Below are 25065 nucleotides of genomic sequence, written 5' to 3' on the forward strand. Positions count from 1 at the left end.
AATAATCCATCCATCTATTTATATATATTGAAAATATTTCAAAGCTATAATTCAATCTATTTAAATATTATTTTACATTATAATATATATTAGGTTGATGGGTAATTATATTATTTTATAATTCGACTTTTCCCCGGTATAAACAAATTTTAAAAAAAGAAAAAGTAAAAAACAGTGAAGATATTATTTCCATTAAAATCTATAATTTCTACCGAGGCCGGGCATATTTAACTCGTTGAAGTAAAAAATATATAATTGCATTTGGTACCATTTTGTTTTTGCACAGTATAATAGTTTTAAAGTTTCGCGGTTATGCCCCCAAATCCCATTGTTGTTCTGCATCTTCTTCTTCATCTTCCTCTTCCCCTTCATTATTGTCGACTCTCTGGATTTCTTCGTCGCCTTCTTCTTCTTCTTCTGCTTCATTAATCGCTTCTTCAACCTCTTCAGTTTATGCTCCTACTGTTTGTTCTATGCTCTGGACCTAGACGCGCTTTGACGGGGACCAGCCATTTGAAAATCGGTAATAATCTCATCTTTGCATCTGCTAGGGCTGTTTGTTGATGACAAACATTTCTCTTCTTCTTAATTCTGTGTGGATTTTTCTTTTCGAGTGAATTGATGGAGACTTGTATTTTGTTTTCTTCTTGATGTCGCATTTCTCTAACTCGGTTCGAAATTGAGATCACTTCATTGATACGGTTCTATCCAAGTTTTCTTGTATCATTTTCTTCTGTTTATTCTTCAACTACTGGATTTTGATGGAGTGTTATCGCAATTCAAATATCGATTTATTCGTTTCATGCCGTTTTGTTAGTTATTAGCTAACATGCATTGGGTTACTTTTGATGAAATCATGTTTCATCGCTTCTCCAGTTGCAACGGTTTTCTTTTGAGTTCTCCTACGCATTTGACCGGAAGCTGAGCAGCGGAAAAAAGGCGATTTTGTTTAAATATTGATTTGTTTCTTTTTTCTATTCGAGTTTTTGTATGTTGGATTCGTTAAAGGAAACAATGGCTGCCTTTTCTTTTATTATTGTTTTTAAAGTACAATTTCTATGAAGAGGTTTTTGGGTGAATGTAAGTGCCGGACTGGTGCTTCAGTGGATATTTAAATCAGTGTGCTAAAACATATCTATATGCGTGTTACAGATTGCTAGAGCTCATGGCCCCGTCAAGAAAGTCCAGAAGTGTTAATAAGCGGTTTTCTTCTTCTAATGAGGCCTCCTCAAGTAAATACGTGGAAGATGCTAGCAAAACCAAGCAGAAGGTATGTGTGTTTGTGATGGAAGATGACCTTTCCAAGATTTTGTTTAGTTGGTCGACTTTCCATTTGCTTCTATATGAAAATGTATGATATTTTGTCGTTTCAATTTTGAACTTGAGTTGCTATTTTGGTCCCGTTACAGGTTATCTTGAAGTAAATTGCACAGTGTCAGTCTATCTATCATTATTGTATTTCAGTGTTAAAAGCTAAATGTCTAAATCACAATTTAAGAAGTAGGGAGACTTTAGCTTGGCAAGTGTGTCCTTGTCCGACATGTGTTGGACACTTGGACACTCCAACACTTGTTCGACAAGTATCGGACACTTGTTAGAGTAATAGATGTGTTAGACGCCAGTTGTACAAAGTCAAAATAGGACCAACATTTGATATACATGCATCAAACACTTGTTACATAACTAAATCGACTCATATATGACAAACATAATAAAATTTAGGAACAAAATATGTCAAACTAATTTTTTTAAGCATATAAATGAATAAACTCATTGACTTTGAATTTTCTTATTGTTTAGAAATGGTATATATTTTAAAAATATATGTTTTATTTTAACGTGTCCTTGCTGTGCCTATGTTCTAAATTTTTAAAAAATGTCACGTTGTCATGTCCGTATCATGTCGTATCCGTATCCGTACTTCTTAGATCATGACTATATTCATATTACTGTACTGTTAATGTAATGTAAACTCCATTTTCCTTTTATTTCTGTAGGGCTTTGGTTTTCTATTTTTTTTTTTCTTTTTAAATTTTCATCAGTATATCATACTTGGGATTAGAACTAATATGGAGTCAATGCCACCATTGATTAATGTTGTCATAGAAATCTCATTGTGAAAGGAACATAACAACAATAGGTTCAGTTCAAGGTAGTTTTGTAACTATTTTCTGATTATTTGCAGAAGAGGAAATTTGCTGACCTGTTAGGGCCTCAATGGAGTAAGGATGAGGTTGAGCAGTTCTATGAAGCATATCGTAAATATGGAAAAGATTGGAAGAAGGTTAGTACCAATCTAGGGAATGGCTACGACAATGTCCAAGTGCCGTGAGCCAAGTGAATTTCTTTGGCACATCAAACTTGAGCTTTGTATTTTTAAGTATCGTATCTCAAAATCATGCAATACTTTCTTTTGAAGTATTTAAAAAATGGGCTTATACTTTTAATTTTCTTGTAGATGTTAATAATAATTTGTTACTGTAGTTGCACCTCATTCTTTAATCTTAAACAGGTATAGTTCTATATTTGGGTTGCAACATTTTTATTTGGTACTTTTGCAGGTTGCTGCTGCAGTAAGGAACCGTTCTACAGAAATGGTTGAGGCTCTTTTCACCATGAATAGGGTAGACCCTTTTTTTCTAATGATCTCAGGCCTCCCAACTATTTATCTAAAATATTTGTATTGCTATGAATATTTATATACAAACGACTTTTCTTGTTTAGTATCCTGTAAACTTGTCTGTTGTACTCCTAGTATCAGGGACCTATACTTTGTTAGTTTGTATTCGTAGGACACAATCCAGTTTACTTCTCCAAACTTATCATCTAATCGTAATGTCCCCACTGCACGTTTATATGTTGCATGTGTATTCGCTTATCTCTATTATCATGCACTCAAGATCTTGAAAACTTTGAGTTGTCATTTAATATTGATTTTTCTTATATCTGATCAAAGAACCTTTTAATCCTTGTCCACTTTGATTGTTGAAGCTCTTTTGGAGTTTCACTTACCTGACAAATTGGTATTAGATTTATCTTGTTACCTTTCCCAAATCATTGTATTTTTTGAAATTCTGGGTTTGGGATAACCCGGCTTGTAAAATTGATTGAAAAACTTAAATAGTTAATATTTGGCAATGTCCATACAGTGACACTATCTTGTTATTGTGGTTTTTCTATGCATTTTCTGCTGATTTCAGGCCTATTTATCACTTCCAGAGGGCACTGCTTCAGTCGTTGGGTTAATTGCAATGATGACTGATCATTACAGTGTACTGGTGAGATTTCTGTTTTACCTGTGGGTGCTTTTCTCCACTTTCCTTTCTACCATCCCCACCTTGTGACAGATCAGTTTATTTACTCAATTGATTTTTTTTTGTCTCATCAATGTAAGTTTTGGTTTCCTCAATATCGGTCTAGAAGCAAATGCATTGCTTGGCCTTTTGTTTTCGGTTTTTGTTTATTTGAAAATAAGATACTGTATGCATTGATAAACATGATGTAAAAAGAGGCTTATAAAGGTTAAGAAGGCCTTTTAATCTACAAAGCTCTGAAGATTACATAAGTGCTCTTGCTACAAAAGGAGAAGGAGAAGAACGCTATTCAAATAGGATCTTTATGATACATCGGCAAGCATGAGAGGAATCATTTGTTTGGTTTGCACTTGCAGATTCTTTCTCCTCTAATAGCTCAGGATTCCCTCATGACCCTACTACTGATCTGAAAGTAATTCTCCTTTTAGACTGACATAATAATGAACCAAAATGTATACTAAAGTCTGGACATGGGAAGGAAATGGATAACACTTTAGCTTTATTGTGTTTTATTGATCGGAAGATATGTTGGGTGGTTTCCATCCTTCATATACTCCGAAGACATCTTTCCCAGCCTCGATCATGGCGATAGAGTATTGAGGTTTGAAATTCAGGAAAGGTTTCTTGCAAGACCAGGTTTCATTTATTTTTGACAACATGAAGTCTACCCAAAATTGTTTTGTCAAAAGAATGTAGAATCTCGAAGTGCAAAAGGAAATCAAGTTTTTCATGTGGACTTTCTTCCATGCTAGAATCAACACTTTGATGAATTGATTAAATTTAGCGAGGGAACAGTAGTGTCTCTCTCCGACCCTCCCTCTATTGGTTTATGCTGTGAAATAGCAATGAAAGTTAGAACTTATCTCCCTTAAGTCCTTTGTGCTCCTTTTCCATATTTGGTTTTGGTAGTATTTGTTAGGAACCAAGGTAGTATGGGTTACCTTTGTCCCGCATTGGTTAGAATGTGATGACCGATGTTTTACTTGAGTGGCTTGGCTCTCTCCAATGTTGTTGTTGAGGCGCAGCTAGGCGCTCGCCTTAGGCGAGAGGTGAGGCGATGGGAGGCCATATTGCCTTGCAAGTACCTCAAGTGAGCACCTTCAATGGGGCCCTCACCTTTTGTGCCTTTATGTTCAAGGTGACACAGGCGCTCACCTTTATGTTCAAGTTTTCTAGTTTTTTGCTTTCTTCAAACTTTCTTCTTTAATATCAAGAATCAAGATTTAAACAAGAAGTTAAGAAAAACCAAAGAAATGGAGAGGAAATGAAGAAAAAGAATAGCACAAGTAGTAGAAAAAAGTTGAAGATGTCATCTTTTTGTTTACCCATCGGGCCATCCATCGGTTGCTTTTCAAAAATGAAGCAAAGGGAGAGGAAGAGGGGTTGAAAATCAGAAGGGAAGAAGAAATATTCTTTTATTTTTTACATTTCCTTGAAGAGAAATGAAGGGTTGGCTGCCAGCATTAAAGTTATGTTGGCTGTATGCCAACGAAACTGCTAAATGGCAAAATTTCTACCCCATTACTCAAAGAACTAATTTTTACCTATTTAAAATCATTTCTATTTCTATTTCTTTTTCCAAATATATATTTCTTTCTCATATTGTTTTAGTTAATTTTTTATTTTAATTCTTAATAATTTTGTTAATATTTTAATATTTTAACATTTTAAAAATCCATGTATTTTCTTTTATGAATAATTGTAAAAATAATATTTTTTTATTAATTTTTTTTAAGTGCGCCTTGCTTCAGTCAGGCAATGCTTTCTGGTCGCCTCTCGCCTCGAGGCGATTAAAGAGCTTGTCGCCTTAAAGTGCACCTTGTGCTTTGAAAACACTCTCTCTCACCTCAATAGCTGGCTTTTGGGTATGGTTCTCCAAGGTGCTTAAGTACCTATCAACGCCAATTGTCGACGTTCTGGAGAGGAGCACCGATGGAGGGTTTTGACTGGGTGTTTTCGAGTGAAGTCCTGTCGGTCTAGTCGCAGGGATGTCGACTTTCCAGGAATATTAAGAACCAAGGTAGTATGGATTACCTTTGTCCCACATCAGTTAGAATGGGATGACCAATGTGGTACTTAAGTGGCTTTACTCTCTCACCTCAATAGCTATTTTTTGGGGTGTGGATCTCCAAGGTGCTTAAGTACCTAACACATTTATCAAGCTCACGTGGGACCGGAAAACATTGGTTCGGAAAACGTGGGACCAGAAAACATTGAAGCATCTTCCCATTCATTGGTTATGTATGAAATATAGGATGGGATTGCTGTAGCACATATTTCTTCTGCAACATTTGGTTCAATATATTTTTGTTTTGTTTTGTTTTGTTTTTTTTTTCTCTACATCAGCATATGGATTTTACATGGATGTTACAGAATATTGTAAAGCTATTGTTGAGGTCGTATGGTTGTTTTTATGGCTCTTCTGAGGTCTAAATTGATAGATTAATTGTCAGAGGGATAGTGAAAGTGAACAAGAAAGCAACGAGGATTCTGGAGCAATAAGAAAGCCTCAAAAGCGACTGCGTGGAAAGCCACGAAATAACAATTCTAAAGGATCAGATGCACATTTCGGAGATGCTTCACAATCACAGTCACTTCCAGCAAATTATGGCTGCCTGTCATTGTTGAAGAAGAGGCGTTCTGGTAGGAAATGTCTCAAATTTCTCTCTTAGGTGGTTTAGGTTTTCTTTACTTGTACTTCATTCTTCACCTTAATCTGTGGAGGTGCAATTACTGTATTTCATTTCATTTTTGGGCACATGGATGGGCAGTTTCTGGAGTTCTATTCTGGAGCCAGCCATGTTTCTTTTCATACACTGTCTGTTATTTAACTTTTAAAATCATTTACGGGAAATTCTGTCATGTTTTCGGATTTGATTTAGTGATGTTAATGTGGGTGATGTTAGGAATTAAACCTCATGCTGTTGGAAAACGGACTCCACGGGTTCCTGTATCATATTCATATGATAAAGATAGTAGAGAGAAGCTTTTTTCACCCTCCAAGCATAGTAGCAAGGCAAAGGTTGATGATCCAAATGATGATGATGTTGCTCATGAGATAGCTTTAGTTTTAACAGAGGCTTCACAACGAGATGGTTCTCCTCAACTTTCACAAACACCAAATCCAAAAATAGAAGGTCATGTACTTTCACCTATACGAAATGACAGGATGGTAATTATTCATAGCTTTTAGACACATGCTATTGCTTTCTTTACTATTATTTTGAACATGATAACGATCGACTGATAAGTTTGATATTCAGCGAAGTGAATCGGACATGATGAGTACGAAGTTTCGTTGTAGTGAAATGGATGAAGGTGGTTGTGAATTAAGCTTAGGAAGCACTGGAGCTGATAATGCAGACTATGACCTGGGGAAAAATACTCGTGAGATTCAAAGAAAGGGTAAAAGGTACTATGGAAAGAAGCCAGAAGTTGAAGAAAGTATGTACAACCACTTGGATGACATTAAGGAAGCTTGCAGTGGGACTGAAGAGGGACAAAAATCGAGCAGTTTGAGGGGAAAACTTGAAACTGAGGATTTGGATGTAAAATCTGCGAGATCCTCTTTTAAAGGCCAGAGGAAAAGAAGTAAGAAAGCTCTATTTGGAGGTAAGCTGAAATATATATCTGAATTGGGTCGTTGACCCTGTTCTTGTATTTTGTATTTATCTGTTTTATTAATTATTTCAGGAGGATGAATTCTTAGTTTAGCTATTGTTCTTGACTAAAGTTGTACCTATTTTCCCTCCTTTGTAATTACATTTCAATGGTGCATATTCTCTTTTGTATGGGATGGTTATGTGAGTTGTGAAAGGGACGGGAGATTATAACTGGAATGTGAATTCCTTGTTCATTAAAGTAGTTTTTATTTTGGCTTGGTGGTCAGTGCATTCATGTTTTCAGAAGCTTTAACAGTTTATGGTTTAGTTGTAGCATTAGCACTTCTAGATTTTGAGTCTATTTTAAAATTATTTTACTTATCACATATCATTAGAATTATTTTGCCTTTTTTGCAATCTTTTTCTTTTAATCAACCAATTAATTGATGTTCAAAATACAGTAAAAATTCGAAGGATAAGTTAAAGTGTCCTACTTCTGCTATTTTAAATTTGAAAATGTGAATTTGTATGGTTTTATTTTAAGATGTTGCTTCAAGCCACTATTTCATTAGATATTCAAATACATGCATGCCTATGGATATTTTCATAACTGAAGAAGCAAGTTTGTGTTTGTATCTTCATTCTTTTGGCTGTTCTCTGTTCAGATGAATGTTCAGCATTTGATGCACTGCAAACTTTAGCTGATTTGTCTCTAATGATGCCAGACACAAATGCAGAGACTGGTAAAAGTTATTCTTTGATTAAAGTTTATTTTTAAGCTTGTCTCATGAAAGCTACTTTTACGACATGTCTTGGTTTTTCATTATTATTATTATTTTCATTTTTTTGGGTTGCCAGCAATCCTTCATCACTTAATGCATTTATCTAAGTTGCATGTTTTTTTCTGTCTTCTTTCTTTTTAATACTAATGGGGGAAGCTTATGGAAAGGTAGCGTATGAAACTGATTTTCTCAAAATATGAAGAAAATGTGAGGCAGTCAGAAAAATTCAGTAAATAACGTGCCAGCTAGAAAAAGATTAGATGTCAATCAGTATAGCATGTCTGCAATTGCTAGAGGTCAAGTAAGTTGTAGTCTTCAGCTATTTGAAGCTGGGGGCTAGCCATAAGTGGGTAGGATGTCATAGAAAATGGTAGCTTCATTGACACTTGTATTACTCAACGTGCATTTGTTTTATTCCAGCAAAGAAGCTTGACTTGTCTCATTTTATGTTTGAGTTATCATTTTATAATTTGGCATGTTGCATCTAGTATCTAGGATGGATGCACACATTTGATTTAATCAACGAACTTTGGGCACATTCTCTATGTTCAAACTCTCCCAACTTGTTATTTAAATGATGAACACCTGCAATTCAATTCACCTTAAATTTATGAGATGAACTTAAATTTGGTGGCTATCAAATTAACTGTTTTGTGACTCTCAATATCAATTCTTCCCCCCTCCCCTTCTCCCTGAACTGTTAAGAGTGATGATGAACCTCATCTTTTTGTTTCCCTCTATTAGAGCCTTCTGCAAAGGTTAAAGAAGAAAATCTTGATGTCATGGGCAAGTCTAAACTGAAAGGGAGTCATTCAGTTGCTGGTGCTGAAATCTCTGCTCTCAAAACATCTAAGACGGGAAAAGCTTTTGGCAACAATGTTGGCCCTATTCCTGAAGCAGAGGGAATTCAAGGATCCAATATCGGAAATCGAAAAAGGAAACTGAAGTCTTCTCCATTTAAAGTAAGGATGGTTTACAAACATATTTTTTCTGGTTTTAAATTGCCAACTCCATCTTTTAAATAACTTGTCTGTTGTGGAATAAATTTTGACAATATGGGAATTTATGGTCTCAGATATCATCTAAAGATGAAGATAACAATGATTCTCGTGTCAATGACATTCTGAAAATCAAGGTGTGGCTCCTATTTGGTCATTGTTTTAGAAGAGTCCCCTCCTATTTTATCTTAATTTTTATTTTTGAATGTTATAAGAAGGAAATTCAAATTAACTTACATTTGAATGTGTGAATTTTGTTATCCTATTATTTCTTTCTTTCTTTTCCTTTCCCAACAACAAAAAACTTTCTATTGATGGATGAAAAGATAGAAATATGTTCTTCGAGCTCTCAAATGGAGTCAAAAGGAAACCAAACAACCAAATAAAGTAAAAATCTCAAAATATTAAACATTGAAGATGAGAATGCCTGTGAAGATCTCAACGAGCCAAACACCCGAAGTTTGGCTTGTTTGGTTTTCAAACTGAAGTGAAACCAATTGGATTACAAAAAGTTCTGATGTATTTACAATAACCTCTCATTCTCACTTTGGCTTCTTTGGTTTTCAAGCCTGACAAGTGAAACCAATTGGATTACAAAAAAGTTTTAAGTACTTACTGACTGTAACCCCTCACTCTCATCAATAGAAAACTTATCAAAATTAAATTTAAACTCTCAAGTTTCCAAACGCACGGTGAGGGGGAGTGTTAAAATTTTGATATAATTACATTTACCAACCCACCAGCGTAAAGTTTTGATCGAATGGTGATTTAACTTAACAAAAAACTTATATTAAAAGTTAATAAAGCTTTGAAAAAGAAGATGACAATACATCAGCCCAACCAAAAACGATTGGGGTTTTATAATGTGCCATACCCATGCATCTAGAATTCCTCTACAGAGGTTGATCTTCAAAATCTGCACTCTGTCTCCTTAGGTACAACCTATTGAGTAGATCCTGTTCAAGTAAGGTCGTAAAAATCTGCACCTAATTCAGACTTTAAGCTCATCAACCACCTCGTTTGCCACTAAAGCTGAGTCAATAATTTGTATCGACTTTCCCATTGATAAAGGCTCAGAACTTTATGATAGTGCTAGGAAGAACCATTTTTATATCTATCTGCCAACTGAAAAGTCATTACAAATAATTTTAATTGCTGTTCATTAAACTAATCTGAAAAAGCTATCACCTTTAGGGCCCTATCCTATTCTTTTTTGAATGAGGCAAATATATTTTTTTCAAAAAGGAAACAAGACTTTTTGTTGATGAAATGAAAGGAGACTAATGTTCAAAGTCCAGAAATCCTGAAGGAAGAAAAGAAAAAGAACACCAAGAGAATAATGACTAGAGCCACATTTTTCTTAAGGAAAAGGAAGCAAACAGAGGGAGACGATGCCCAAATTGAAAATATCCTCTGATGCTTATCTTGGGTATTGATACTTCTGTGAGCAATAGCATATAGGAAAAATTCAACTTTCGTGGAACTGTACCTTTCCAGACTTCCCTTCCTGTTTCATATTTATCTCTAAAAGCTGTGCCATTGAAGTTTTACAGAGTCCATGTTCAACAATTAACCAATACTTTCATTTTTCCTTTGTGTTTACTTCATAGATTTTGAAACCCCCACCATCAGCACAGTCCCTCTTAATTTCATAGTTTTTGACTTCTGTTTTTTGTTTTTTGTTTTTGTTTTTCATTTTTGTTTTTGTTTTTTTTTGCTTTAGGCTGCGGATGAAGCAAAGAGTTCTGTTGGTAAAGTTAAACGTTCCCCTCATAATGCTGGACCTGCAAAGTCTGGCAAAATATCAAAACCTCTAGATCATCACTCATCTTCAAGTACTGACCATAAAAGAGAAGACGGTGACTATGCTTTATCCACAGCCCAAGTTCTATCAAATAATCCAATCAGCTTACCTACCAAACTGAGGAGCAGGCGGAAGATCAACCTGTGGAAGTCACAAAGAGAGACAAAAATTTCTGATAGTACTTCGATCGATCAACTTAACATAACTGCTCAATCAATAGATGATAGATCACATGATCTCAAGGTTAAATATTTATGGTCATGGCATAAATTTTCTTGGATGCTGGATTCTGTATAATTTACTGTGTATGTTTATAATTGCAGGAGCGGCATTCTAATTGCTTATCTTGGCATAAATTGCGTAGATGGTGTGTTTTTGAGTGGTTCTATAGTGCAATCGATTTCCCATGGTTCGCGAAATGTGAGTTTGTAGAGTACTTAAATCATGTTGGATTAGGTCACATTCCTAGATTGACACGTGTTGAGTGGGGTGTTATTCGAAGGTATTCTCTTTCAACTTGTCCATTTGTATCCTGTAAACTCATTTTGAGACACTTTCTATAGAAGGCCAAATATTCTAGTTCTGCCTTGATTCAGTTCCCTTGGGAGACCACGGAGATTCTCAGGTCAATTCTTGAAGGAAGAAAAACAGAAGCTAAATCAATATCGGGAATCCGTTAGGAAACACTATGCTGAACTTCGTGCAGGCACAAGGGAGGGACTTCCAACTGATTTAGCTCGGCCATTATCTGTTGGACAGCGTGTTATTGCGATTCATCCAAAAACAAGAGAGATCCATGATGGAAGTGTACTTACCGTTGACTATAGCAGATGTCGTGTTCAGTTTGACCGCCCTGAACTTGGGGTTGAATTTGTCATGGTAATTATGTTTTCATGAGTTTATTTTTATGGCATTTTATTTGTTCATTTGAGAATTGAGATTAATGTCGATCTTTACAATTTCTTATGGGCCTTCTCATCCCCAAGTGCTAAAGAGTAAAGATTCCCAATCAAACAACAGTTTAAACTACATGTTGGAATTATAAGCCACTGTTTCCTGCAAGATTTCTTAATATTAGACTATGATTATGGGCTTAACAAATTGCTTACCGTTGGTATTCTTTGCCACAGACAATAACTGTTCACTTTTTATTCTTCATTTTATATTTACTTATGTATGATACTGTTTATATTTGTCTCCTTCACACAGGATATCGAGTGTATGCCTTTAAATCCAGTTGAAAACATGCCTGCAAATTTGTCAAGACACGGTGTGACTCTTGATAAAATATTTGGGAACCTCAACGAGGTTAAGATTAATGGCTTACTGAAGGAAGCGAAGATTGAAGACTACATAAAATCAACCAGTAATGATAAACTTGAAAGCACCGAGGGTTCTGTGTATATTTCCCCTTCCACTCATCATATCAACAAACTAATTAAACAAGCAAAGGTTAGTGTTCTGTTGTTTTCTTGAGTTATAAGATATGCATTAGAATTACTTCGTGCTTACTTCTCCACCAGCCATCCCATTAGCATGCGCATATGTAACTAGAATGTTGCACAGAGGCCATATTATTACCAATATAGAACTACGGATTATGTAATAGGAATTTATTTTTCTACATTTTAGACATGGATGATTGGATTCCATGACAGCATTCTTTGAACTGGAAGAACTGAATGTCACTGTAATAGAACTCCATCAAATATAGGTAATTCAACCTCACCTAGAGCTTTTAGAGGAAGACATTAGAATCAAGTATCATGCGGATGATATCCATGAAGAAAACCAAGCACCATGCTTAAGGAAGTTACAAAAAACTCTTCTAAGTTGTACTAAGAGAATTTAGATTGCTGACGAAGAACACATAAAACTTGTGCCAAGAGTTAAAAGCAATAAAAATGAGAATATCCAAAAATTTACAAAAGGATTTTTGTATGGTCGTTGAAGATTCTACTGGTAATTTAAAGCCATAAATGTTAAGACTTAAGAGAAGGTTCTAATAACCTGTAGTCATAGAATTTTCTTCTCTTTTGAAAGGGTGGTTATCTAGAACCAAATTGAGGAGGCTTTTCATGTTGAGGGAAAGAGCAGTGTGCCAATTGAAGTTGAGAACCATGAAATTCCAAAATTAGATTAGGAAAACGGCAATTTAAAGGAAAATGACTTTGTAGAAGAGGAAGTTGGAAACTCTGCAGCAAAAGAAGGGTCAAAGAGGTCTCAGTATGAGAGGAGTTATCTGGAGCTTCTAAAGTCTTCCTTTGTATAAATATGTCCACAATGAAGCAAGAATCTGGGTGAGGGGCAGGGGCACTGTCTGCAAAGTCGGTGTTCTCCAATGAGGAATAGAAGGGCTTTCCTCATGGGATTAATAGCTGTTTAGGCCTTAGGGGAACTTGGGGTTGTTTGCGGGTGGAAAATGTCAAGCAAATCATCCGATTACCTACCTTTTCCTTGGAGGAGGATTTCCCCCCCTCCTTTTTGGGGTAGAAGACTTTTCAAGGCCAAACTTTTGAATTGGGTACACCCTAGGGCCGTGAAATCGAAATAAATTAACCTCTTGATGGGACGTTCGAAATGGAGGGATCTGAATAGCCCTGATATGTGGGGGTGCATACAAATATATATTATGTTAGCTTCATTTTAATACTTCAAATTTGTGTAGTTTGTTTGTTTTATTATTTTTAAATTTTTTTCTTCTAAGAGGGAATTAAGAGAATCTTCCACTGATGGTGTATAAAGAACAAAAAGAGGTAAAAGCGCATCTTAAACCAAACCAAGGGTGTCTCAAATAAGTTGCTTCAATTGGTAAGAATAAAAAAGATACCCTTACTTCCGAATACGGGAAAATTATACTAAAAAGCATATAAATGCATGTCTCCTCCATCTATTAGCTTTATCGTTAAAAAATTGTTATTCCTTTCAACAAAACCTTCCAAAAATAGCCTTAATTGCACACAATTGAAAAACCCTAGCTTTTCTTTTGAACAAATTGTGAAGAATATATTGAAAAGATCAAATTTATCCTAGCTTATTAGCCCAAGTCTTTGAGTTGGAATGCTTACAGTATGTTTTCTTTTTCTCCAATCCATTCCAGAATATTATTGTGTGTTCATCCAAGCTTACATGTTACATGTGAAGCAAAGTGTTTAAGAATATATTGGAAAGGCCCTAGCCAACTTATCTTATGCTTCTGTGTCTAACAATGACATAATACATATTATCAAAAAGGAGTTGCTGTATACTGGCGGATAGCTGCTTGGGTAAACACAAGCCATTTTGACCCAAAATCATTCAAAAGTTTGGTCCAGAATTTGGAAGTAGATGCTGCTTCTCCAGATTATGATGGCATAGATCACACCAGTTAGGGAACAATCGACTTACGGATAAAATCCTAACTCCATTTTCTTTTTTCTTTTATTTTTTTTGGTTAGGTTTAACATGAGAGACAACACAAAATTTTATGGTCTGAAGGTATATTTTTTTCTAGATTCCCTTAGCCAAGCTCTAAGATAAGGCCGGAGCTCTAGAATCAATTATCTAAAGGAAGTAATATATTGACCTTAGCTGCTTCAAATCCATATAATCCTATTCTGACCAGTTGTTTGGCGATGATTATTCAAAATCTCTGAAGAAATTCCCCACTCTGCCTAATTTTCAGTAGATATCTTCTAAAGAGAAAGGTCACACTTCCCTCCAAACTGTTTGATTACGGAATTTGGTTCCAGAAGAAGCGGCACTGTACTTCCTAGGGAAAGTGTCTTTCAAAGGCCAGACATTTTTCTGGAAGAGGGTTTTATTTTCAATACCCGAAGTAAACTTTGGGGGTATTTGGGGCATGTTTGGGATGGAGAGTTGAAGATGGAATTCTTCGATAAATGTGCAAAATTGAGAAAGAGGGAAAGATGAAGTTTCTCAATACATGTGCAAACTTTAATCGTATTCACTATTGAAGTTAAGCTGTTTACCACCAACTTTATAAATTGGTGGGCCGACACTCTCTTTGAGAAATGTTTTAGTGGACCATTGCTGCTGGAAATGAAAATCCACATGCTCTTAGCACTTAAATGTTTGACCTTCTCGAAGGATCAGCGGGCCTCATTTATTTTATATTTGTAACCGCCCATTAATCACATAGGGATTTTCCCTTCAGGTGAAAACTTTGTACTTTGTTTTCTAACGTTAAATTTCTAAAGGAGTACAGTTCTTTTTGAAGCTTATATAAAAGTATGTATATCTAATTGTCAATGTTGCAAAATAATTAAAGCAAATAATAAACCTGTTATTTTCCTGATTCCTCTTAACTGAGATGGGAGATTCAGACAGGAGAAAAAAGATGAGCTTTAATCAGTTTTAGTTTTAGTATAGGACTTCTCTCTCTTTCTATGGACAACGAAAACAGTAAGGGACTTAATAGGAATAGGTTCAAGTCATAGTGGCCATCTACATAGAGATTGAATATCATATGAGTTATGTAGGCAGTTGAATGTAGTAGGGTCAAATAGTTGTTCCATGAAAATGGTCGAGATACGTGCAAGCTAGCTTGGACATGCACAAAGTGTACACACACACAACACACTACAGATATTTAATAGCTTTGGGAAAAAAAAAACAAATTAGTTAGTTTGGCTAGCATGTTCATGTCTCACACTTGTTTGATATGTATTGGACACCTTTTCACACAATAGATATATCTTAAATACTAGTTGTACAAAGTCAATATCAGTTCAATATTTGTTAGATATTTTGAAAACATGTTAAATATACTGTATAGCTCATAATAGTATAGGACAAACAAATAATGTTTGAGATTGCAATACATCACACTGATTTTTCTAATCATATAAATGCATAAACGGTAGGGATGCTTGGTTCCTTGCTAGATTCTATGTTTCTCTTTGGTTGTTGGTTTCAAATTCATTTTGTAATTATCCTTTAGGTCTTATTTTGGTTGATTGAACTCCCTTCCTTTAGTGGGAATCCCTCTTTTAGTGGGCTTAGTTTTTTTTTTCTCCTTGCATTCTTTCATTTTTTCTCCAGGAAAGTTTGATTGAAAAAAACAAAAAAGAATCATATTTTAAAAAGTGTACATTTTAATAAATTCCTTACTGTCTGTCCTAGAAAAAGAAAAACATGACATGTCACAATATCCGTATTTGTGTCTTATATCTGTACTGTATCCACCCATCCACGCACATGCACACGTGCACACATGTGTGCATACACAATATTATATTGACACAGATTAAAATTTGTGTTCATGAGTTCTCTCTGAAATCTAAATTTGTCCCACTGTTTCCTCACCTGACCAACTCCATTCTGGCTAACATAAATTATCAAGACTGAACAGTTACATTCTTTCCTCATCTCACTTGTTATTATCAGCTGTTCTCTAGCCCCAGCGGGACATTTGCATAAGCAATACAAATAGTTGGTTGATGAGGCCTTGTGATTACACGAGGGTTCTTTATGTTCTGTCTTGAATGCTATATAGAGAACATTCTGTCAAATTTGTTCAAATTTTACCATAGCTAGTATTAAACAGATCATGAGGGTGCATAGACGTCTTTCTTTAAGAAGATAATATATTTAGAAGTACAAGCATGTTGCTTCAGGTTATTGCAGGATTTAGGAAGAGCCATATGTAAGTTTGTATTCGAGTGATTATTCCCTCATCAGACCCATTCACATTCTACCAAAATAATCTAGTTAGAAACTGAATTGCCAGTCACCAATCAGTACTGGACGGGGTTTATTATCATCAAGAATGTTTTGGTATTTTCGTCCCTTTCTAGCAGTGAGTGCCTGTAAAAACGCTGTACTCTTGGTTTGATCTCTTATATTAAGAGATGAGACCTTATCTCCTAAATTTGTTCGTTTACCACTTTTATTTTACTCCTTTAGTTGGAGCTGTTTAGATAAGGTCTTCTGTAACTATTCCATTATGTATATTCAACGTCAGTTGAAAGTCTATTTTATTATTTTTTTAGTACTGTTCGAGTGATTTCTGATCCCCTAGGATTTCTTCAGTCATTCCGCTGTCTAATACACACTTACTTTCATAGATAACAAAGACTTATCTTAATTCTGGGGTTTTGAGATGACTGAGTTTAGCATAATAATGCTTACTCTACAATAATGCCAAGACATGATCATTGACCTGCCTTGATGTAGAAACATCTAAAGAGTATCGATCCTTAATTTCAAGAATTTTATAAGTGATAAGGAGTTGTTCTGGCCAGGTTGACCTTGGGTGCTCTAATCTACCAGCTAAATTTGGGCTTAGTGAGACTGTCGGTATTCAACAGGAGACAAGTTCCCAACCTTGTGCCCTTGCTCAAATTCAAGCAAAAGAAGCTGATGTTCATGCTCTTTCTGAATTGTCACGTGCACTTGACAAGAAGGTAGTACATCATATTAGCTTCATATTATCAACTTTATGTAAGGATTTCGATTGTAAGAAAACAACCGTGTTATTTTATATTGCAGTATCAAATAGAAATACAAATACAGAGGATTATCTCTCTCCCAACTCCCAAGTCTCACAATGGACTGATTCCCCAAACTTTGCCTAACTCCAATCTTCCTAACTTCCTCTATTTGTAATCTTACAAAACCCTAACTAATTACCATAAATTCATTAATAGTATCCTAATAATATTCCCAATATATTCTCATTAACATTCTAACACTTTATTTGTCCTACTCTGGTGGAGACTAGGTTGAAAGGCAGAACACTATTTTGCTAACATTTACATCAAATTAGTATGTCTTTTAACCTGACCGATACATGCTGAAATTTAGGAGGTGGTGGTATCTGAATTGAAGCGCTTGAATGATGAGGTCTTGGAAAACCAAATAAATGGAGACAACTTACTCAAGGATTCAGAGAACTTTAAGAAGCAATATGCTGCCGTGTTATTACAGTTGAATGAAGTTAACGAACAGGCATGAGTTTTGATGAACCCATTTCCAGCTTCATCCTGTTTTTTTTGATTCAATTACTTATTTTTCTCAATACATATAGGTTTCCTCTGCTCTGTATTGCTTGAGGCAGCGCAATACATATCAAGGGACTTCACCATTGATGTTCCTCAAGCCAGTGCCTGATTTGGGCGACCCTTGCTCTCATTCTCAAGAACCCGGTTCCCATGTGGCTGAAATTGTGGGAAGTTCCAGAGCAAAGGCTCAAACAATGATCGATGAAGCAATGCAGGTTTGATCTTTACTATTGTCTAACCAGACATTTTTAGCATCGGTTGGTTGGTCTTTAGTAATTATGGATACTCTCTATCTTGCTCGGGGTGTCAATGTCAAAAGTGGACATGCATGTCTAATCAATTGTTAATTAATATTAATTTTAACAAAGTACTATTAGTTATAAAATAATTAATATCACTGATTCGTAATTTAATATCACTGATTCGTTCTTATACATTTAACTAATTGATTTCATAAATCTACTCTGTAGACAGATCTATAAAACAAAAACCCAAAATTATTTCCCAAACATTAATTCTCTTGTATTTCCGTACATATATTTTTTTTTTAAGATTGCATTAATTTAAATCCCATATTCTTTAACCCTCAAATATTTAATGTTTATTTCCATTGAACAAAATTCACAATCCAAATGAACCATTAGAGAGGAAATAATCTTAGATTGGCTTAGAGGTAACTAAGAATACAATTATCATGGATGAATTTTTAAATCTTTACAATGGAAATTTCATCAATTTGTTTAAAGCGTCCCAAGTCCTAAATGCATCCTTTAGAGTCCATGTTCGAGATTTCTTTTCCTGTAGATTTCGTGCCTCTGGCTTCATTTGCTGTTAACAATCATTTCAGGCAATTCTAGCTCTGAAAAAAGGAGAAAGTAATATGGAGAATATTGAAGAAGCCATTGATTTTGTGAGTAATAGACTCTCGGGGGATGATTTTGCCTTGCCATCTGTGAGATCAACAGCTGCAGATACTAGTACTGCCGCTCTATCATCTCAGAATAATTTGAATGCGTGTACTTCAAACCCATCGTCTGCTAATTATGTAGTTGGTCCCAAGTCCAATGGCTCATCAGAAAAGACTGAAGTGGAGATCCCGTCAGAACTTATTGCACACTGTGTAGCGACTTTACTCATGATTCAGGTAAAGGAAGCTTCATTTCAGTCTTCCTCTCAATTATGTTCTCTTTCTTGGCATATCGATGTTGAATCATTGATTTATGATCCACCAATTTGTTTGAGATTTTCTGTTCTGCATGATTAAGAAAATGATGATTTGGGTTGTTTATTCATCACCAACTGTTTCATACAGTTGAAAGGGAGTGTTATATTGTTACTGTCGATATATTGAAGTAGCGAGTTCTTGTTTAGGAGAGGGTCTGGGAAGTTGTCTCAGCTAGTAGCTGGTTGACTATTGTGTTCTTGCTTAGTATTACTGTATAGTCAACTATGAACTTTTCCCGTTTGGTTCTAGTTTCCTCACATGCATGGTGATATTAGTCTTAGATCTCCAAATCCTGATTGTTCCTAAAAACATGCAGAAATGCACAGAACGACAGTTTCCACCATCTGATGTCGCTCAGGTACTGGATTCTGCCGTCAGTAGTTTGCAGCCTTGTTGTCCTCAGAACCTTCCACTATATGCGGAGATACAGAAATGCATGGGAATTATAAGGAGCCAGATACTTGCGCTTATACCCACATAGGTTCGAATCCACTTCCCTTGTATTAAGACAAATTGAAATGGTGAGTAAATACGTCTTAGATATAATATTTTGTCCGCACCTTTTTGAATTATAGATGTGCATCTCCTTGGCTATCAGTTTCTTTGTTCACTGTATCATAGACTGGAATTATGTATAAATCATTATAGTTTGATCAAATTGTAGTTTCATTGAATGAATTCAATCTTCCACCTGCTTTTGCATTAGTTGTATTGTTCCTTCCTCTTTTTGCTCAGCTTAATTACTTATTAATTTCCTGATTTTGGCATTAGATTAAAGCTTGGAAATTATCCCTTCGTAGAATATCTAATTTAGTAGGAAATAATTAGGTTCAAGGCTCGTAGTAAAAGCTAAAGTCAGTCAATGAGTAGAACTGCCATTTAAGCGATAGAAGTGATGAATGTACATATAGGGAAACGACTTCTCATACCAAGAATGAATTCAAACCATTGGATTTAAAGAAAGTTGCAATTTGCCAACCAAAAAAATGTTGCAACGAGTAAAAGAAGCTAAACAGCATTCTTCCACTAGAGAAAACAAGTCAATAAAGTGTTTTATACTCATGAATATGAGGCTTAATAGTTCTCCTTGCTCAAAAATATCAGGAACAGCAACCCTGTAGAACTGCCTTGCTTCCAAAATGGTTTCATCCAACTCCTTCCAAGTTAATTCCCCAATCTTCTGAAGACTTGGATATCCTCCAGTTGCGTTTCCTTTCAGCTCACAATCTCAACTTCTTTTTGGGTTTTTTCCCAACGCCACACCCGGAGTCATTAACAATCTGCAGTACAATCACAACAGATTTATCATGAGGAAATATAGAGGCAACACTAAGACTATATAGAGCTGAAAACAAAACCATGAAGGAATTCCAACCTTCTGCCTTTTATTCTTCTTATTTTTCTTCTTCTTCTTCTTTTTCTTTTGTTGTCTAGGCTCAGAATTCATAGCTTCCCCATCGTCCAACGAGGCCTGAATCATCACCATTATCATCAGTCAAGTTATTACTAGAATGATGATAATACATTAGATTCAAGAATTCTGAATGGAAAGAAAACCTCAGGATCATCAAATGTGTCCACATGGCGAATATTTGTGCCAGAACCTGACGAGCCACCTGATAAAAACATCATAAATATATATAGAGAAAAAGAAAAAGGAGAAGGTGAGACAAGCAAAGTTTCAAGTTGATTTGATCAGATTAATTAATTTTATTTCCTATTCAACACATTTCACAAGCCCATTTCCTTAATTCCCTCCGAAGATCGATCCCCACTTGAAACAACAAAGGAAAACAGAGATTAAAACGGGGAGGGAGGGAGAGAATACAAACCGGAAAGAACAGAGGCTTTGGCATTGCGAACAGCGAGGTCCAAAATCTGGGGATCAATAGAAGATAAAGCATTAGGATCTTGGTGCAATTTCCTCTTGAGAAACTTAGCCAGAGCCGCCGCTTTGTTGGTCTTCAATGGCCCACCTGGATGAGCCAACCTTTGAATAGAAAGCCATTGATTAGGATTTACAGAAGAGAAAACCCTAGAGACCGAAAGAGAAGAAGAAGAAGAAGAAGAAGAAGAAGAAGAAGTAGAAGAAGAATAAGAATAAGTGTTTTCTTTAGTAATTACAAAACCTTGGCTGAGATCGAGAGGAAGTGGATTGGGATGGGAGAGGCGCGAATTTGCTGCCCCGTAAAGCACGTCTTTCTTCTTCGGTAAGATCCTCCATGGCTATGATTTTTCTCTATTTTGTTTTTCTAAAATCTGAATACAGTTCCCTTCTGCAGCTTTTACGACTTCGTCTCTCGGGGATGAGAGCGAATGTCGTTTTGTCGTTCCCCTGGAGCGGGAGGTTGAACGACGTGTCGAACGAGTAAATTCCCTTTTCTTTTCTTTTTTTTTTTTCTTTTTAAAAAATAAAATCTATTAACATTTATAGCAAATGGTAATTTATACCCATGAACTTTGGAAGTTGTATCAATTTAAACTCTATATTAATAATTGTACCTATTTAAATATCGATCTTTCATTAATGTATCAATTTAAAACATTCATTATGTTTTATTTGAAAAAAATACCGTGCTAGACTTGTAATTTTATTAATTAAATCCCTAAATTTATATATGTAAATTAGTTTAGACTCTCAATTAAGATCTTTTTGAAAATTGTCCATTCAAATTATAATGTCAATTTTTTTAAATCGACATTTATAGAAGTCTACACATAGATGATTTTTAAATATTATTTTAAAGCGACTCACTTCTATCAAATTATAAGTTTAATTGAAAAAGATTAATGTTTTGCATGATATTTTTCAAATTAAATATGAAAGAATATGTAATTATTTACGAAAGTCTAGAATTTAAATTGAAACAACTCTGGTCTAAATTGATACAATATTAGTTTAGGATTTAAATTGATATAATCTAAAAATTTAACGGAATAAATTGATATTTATCTCAATATTTAATTCTTAATTTTAAAAAATGATTATTAGATCTATAAATTTTCAATTTGTATTTAATAGATTCTCTAGTAACTTTATTTGTATGTCTAGCAGTCGATCTATGACTTTAAAAAAATATTAAAAGGGAACGTTTAGGGCGTAATTTTTCCTGAAATTCATTCTTATATTGGTTAGAATGATCATTTCTTTTTAATATTTCAAGGATTTATTCGTCATAAAATTAGGTCACCAGACATTTTTAATATCTAATAATTATATGACCTATTTTTTCTATTTATGGTATAATTTTGTCTTTCACTAATTTAATCATATACATTTTTTTTTCTTTTATTATTATTATTGAATATAAATAAACATTTAGGTGTGGGTTATTTTATGTTTATTAAAATTCTCTTGAAGAGAGCCCTATAAATGTTAGTGCTCCCGAGAACGAGCACATCTTTCCTTTCATGCGTCTTTCAAATTTCAGTGAATACCAATAGGATAGCAATCAGAAACATTTTTAGGGATAATATTAAACTGTATAATAACGTTTATTTATTATTATTTTTAAATATAGCAAAGTTTATCAAGAATAGATTTTTATCGACGTTTACCGACGATATGGTCTATCACTGATAAATTCCTACTAACAATATGATCTATCGATGACAAACTATCTAAATTTGGTCATATTTATAATTTTTTTACATTATGCTATATTTATTCCTACTTTGAACTTAATTGCTATATTTACCATTGTCTCTTTTAAATACTATTTTCTAAAACTTATTTTTACTTTTCAGTATGAAAATCTTTTCATATCTCCTAAAGGTATCCACCAGAGTTCAATCTAAAGCCTCCTCAGAAATAGCATAAGAAAACCAAATAGGCAACAATGATGCATTCATAACTTCTTCAAAAAAAGGAGGAAGAAAGAGATTACTAAAACAAATCCCAAAACCCAAACTCCGTCGTTGTCCCATTTGTTGCCCTCAAACACCAAGCGAAGGACACCATCTGGATAGTCTCAGATAGGGAGACAATCAACTTCACTAAACTACTTAGTTTCATCAAGTCACAACCTAAATGATTGTCGGCGATAATAAGCTTAACACAGTCAGATTCAACAACCAAGGAGAGGGGGGACCAACCATGAACACGATTAGGAAAGTCGAACAACTCCTTAATCACCATGAGCGCCTCCAAATTATTGATAGTCTAATTAACCACCACCTTCTCACAACTTGCAAATGTTACAAGTTATGTGTTGGCAATATTTGTTTAAGGTAGGTAGATGTTGTTTGAGTTGTCTCTACATTTGCCCTATCTTTTTAAGGAATGTTTTCTGGAAATGTTGTTTCTGTAAAATACTTTTCTTTTGTGGAAAATCTTGTCTACATTATTTTTGCAGATCTTTTTCCTTTTCCATGTGCAACTATTTTTTGGAAATTAGGGTCGCCCAGTTGTGTATCCGTTGTGCATATTTAAAGACCCTTAGTCTTTTGATTCGGGTTGGCCCTTTTTACGAAAGAATTTGAGTGCCACTATCTTATGAAATTCTTCTATCACAAGTGTGTTCTGCCAATCTTTGAAGGCATTGAAGATTGTGCTTTGCTATAAAGTTGGTGACATACTCTAAGCTATTTGTGCGCGTCATCAGTAGATTGTTTAAGAAGAGATTCTCAAGCTTAGGAGGAGCCTAAGCAAAACGAGTAAAGTGATATTTGCTTGAGAGGGAAAGATAACGATCAAGTGAGAGAGAGTCTCATGACTTAAGGGGAGTTAAGTCTAGCCGAGAGGGAGTCTCAATCTTAGGGGGAGCCTATAAAGTTCGTCATTGATATTATTACTTAGGGGAGCCTAAGTTACCAACAGGGAGGGAGTCTCAAGTTTAAGGAAAGCCTAGGTGAATGGTCGAGTAATTAAGTCATTGTATCTTGTTGTCATTACATATAAGTACTATGTTGTAATTACTTATCATCCATATTAGTGAATTGATCTTTTTTGAGCACATGCCTCTCAAACGTAGGTGGTATTCAATGAATTGGGTTACCAATCTTTGGTATTCTTTTTATTGGTTATGTATGTCTTTGAGATGTCCTATAGAACGTTGTAATATTATTCTTAACAACGTTTAACGTGCGGTAGGTACTCTAATATTATTTTTGGCAAAGAATAGAGATCCAATAGAGTCATGAACGTTTACATCTCTCTCTATCTTTTTGGGTTAATTACAAATTTAATCTTTGAACTTATAGATTTATATATCTATCTAAAACTTTAAGATTATTTAATGACTTCTTAAACTTTCAATTTGTTTATCTAATAAGTCTCAATTTTTTTTTTTAATTTTGTTTGTAACATAGATTGTTGGCCTATCCAACCTATTTTAAAACTTACGAATCTTTTAGATGAAAAATCGAAAGTTTATGGTCCCGAGTGCTGTATGTTTATCCTTCATGAAAATGAGTTGAAATTATTATTATAAACCTATAAGTAGTGTTTACTTTCATGAGCAATAAGAATGAAATTTGGATGATTACCAGTCTCCTATTTATATTTTTAATAAATTTAAAACGAATTAACTAAAAGTATTCTACAGGAAATAAAATGTTTTAATTTACTTATCCAATTATTTTATTTTATTTACTTATTTCAATTTTTATACTTGAATTTTTTTTAATACTTAAACTAAAAAAACATGTAGAGTTGAAAAAAAGGGAAAAAGAAAAAAGAATAAAATAGTATATCTTAAATTTTTCTTGTCAATTTTTATGATATTTAGGTAATTAATTCTCTTAGTGGTCAGCACTTAAATGATTGATACTTATATATATATAGATGTGTGTATATATAAATTCGACAGAATTAATTTCTCTCTGATTTAATAAGATTCATCATAAATAATTTTTTTAGTACAATAATGGTAGAGGAACTTGAACATCTGATCATTAACACATTTGTATGCCAATTAAGTTATGATTGCTCTGATAATTATAAAGATGTTAATTATTTTTCATTTGGAAGGACAGTCCACTCATTTTTAAAGCTACAATTTAAGTTTAGCTATATACTCCAAATTTCCAATTAAGAAAGTAGTAAAGCTTGTGGCCTTTTTTAGGGCCACTTGATGAGGCATGATTGAAGGCTTTGATCAATGTTGTAAAAGGAGAAAAGCAAGTTTTGATCACCTCCCACTACCCTTATTATAAGTTAATCCAACCACTATCAACATTAATTTCACTGTGGTTTGTGGGTCACTACCACAATTTGCTTGTTGAAAAGTTCTTGGAATCTTCCTATGCATGAGAAGATGCTCCCACTTTGTTCTTTGTTTGCTAAATTACTAATTTCTTTTATTCATAATTATATCCTCTGTTTTGGCATATGGA

The 25065-nt window shown here is 34.5% G+C and overlaps 2 protein-coding genes across 6 annotated transcripts; one reads left to right on the forward strand and one right to left on the reverse strand.

Annotated features, from left to right (window-relative positions):
- The first annotated feature begins 270 nt into the window (after positions 1 to 270).
- LOC120080265 (protein ALWAYS EARLY 3) lies at positions 271 to 19434 on the forward strand. Of its 5 annotated transcripts, none has more exons than XM_039034887.1 (20): positions 271 to 523; positions 1153 to 1270; positions 2186 to 2284; positions 2562 to 2624; positions 3201 to 3278; positions 5756 to 5957; positions 6221 to 6486; positions 6578 to 6926; positions 7582 to 7659; positions 8443 to 8660; positions 8774 to 8833; positions 10420 to 10743; positions 10824 to 11002; positions 11097 to 11379; positions 11710 to 11952; positions 16746 to 16907; positions 17308 to 17451; positions 17531 to 17719; positions 18352 to 18648; positions 19046 to 19434. In XM_039034887.1, the coding sequence occupies exons 2-20, from the start codon at positions 1166 to 1168 to the stop codon at positions 19208 to 19210; spliced, it is 3504 nt and encodes a 1167-aa protein (XP_038890815.1). In that variant the 5' UTR covers positions 271 to 523; positions 1153 to 1165; the 3' UTR covers positions 19211 to 19434. The 5 variants fall into 5 exon arrangements, with proteins under 5 accessions (XP_038890815.1, XP_038890822.1, XP_038890846.1 ...); XM_039034894.1 differs by having other exon boundaries at positions 5768 to 5957; XM_039034918.1 differs by lacking the exon at positions 16746 to 16907.
- Positions 19435 to 19622: 188 nt separating this feature from the next.
- Positions 19623 to 21054, reverse strand: LOC120080295. Its single transcript, XM_039034927.1, has 5 exons — positions 20859 to 21054; positions 20562 to 20719; positions 20287 to 20345; positions 20105 to 20200; positions 19623 to 20009 (listed from the first exon to the last, which is right to left on the reverse strand). Exons 1-5 carry the CDS (start codon positions 20951 to 20953, stop codon positions 19950 to 19952), a joined length of 468 nt encoding a protein of 155 aa, XP_038890855.1. The 5' UTR covers positions 20954 to 21054; the 3' UTR covers positions 19623 to 19949.
- Positions 21055 to 25065: the final 4011 nt, after the last annotated feature.

The sequence above is a fragment of the Benincasa hispida genome, chromosome 1 (assembly GCF_009727055.1).
Source record: "Benincasa hispida cultivar B227 chromosome 1, ASM972705v1, whole genome shotgun sequence".
NCBI lineage: Eukaryota > Viridiplantae > Streptophyta > Magnoliopsida > Cucurbitales > Cucurbitaceae > Benincasa > Benincasa hispida.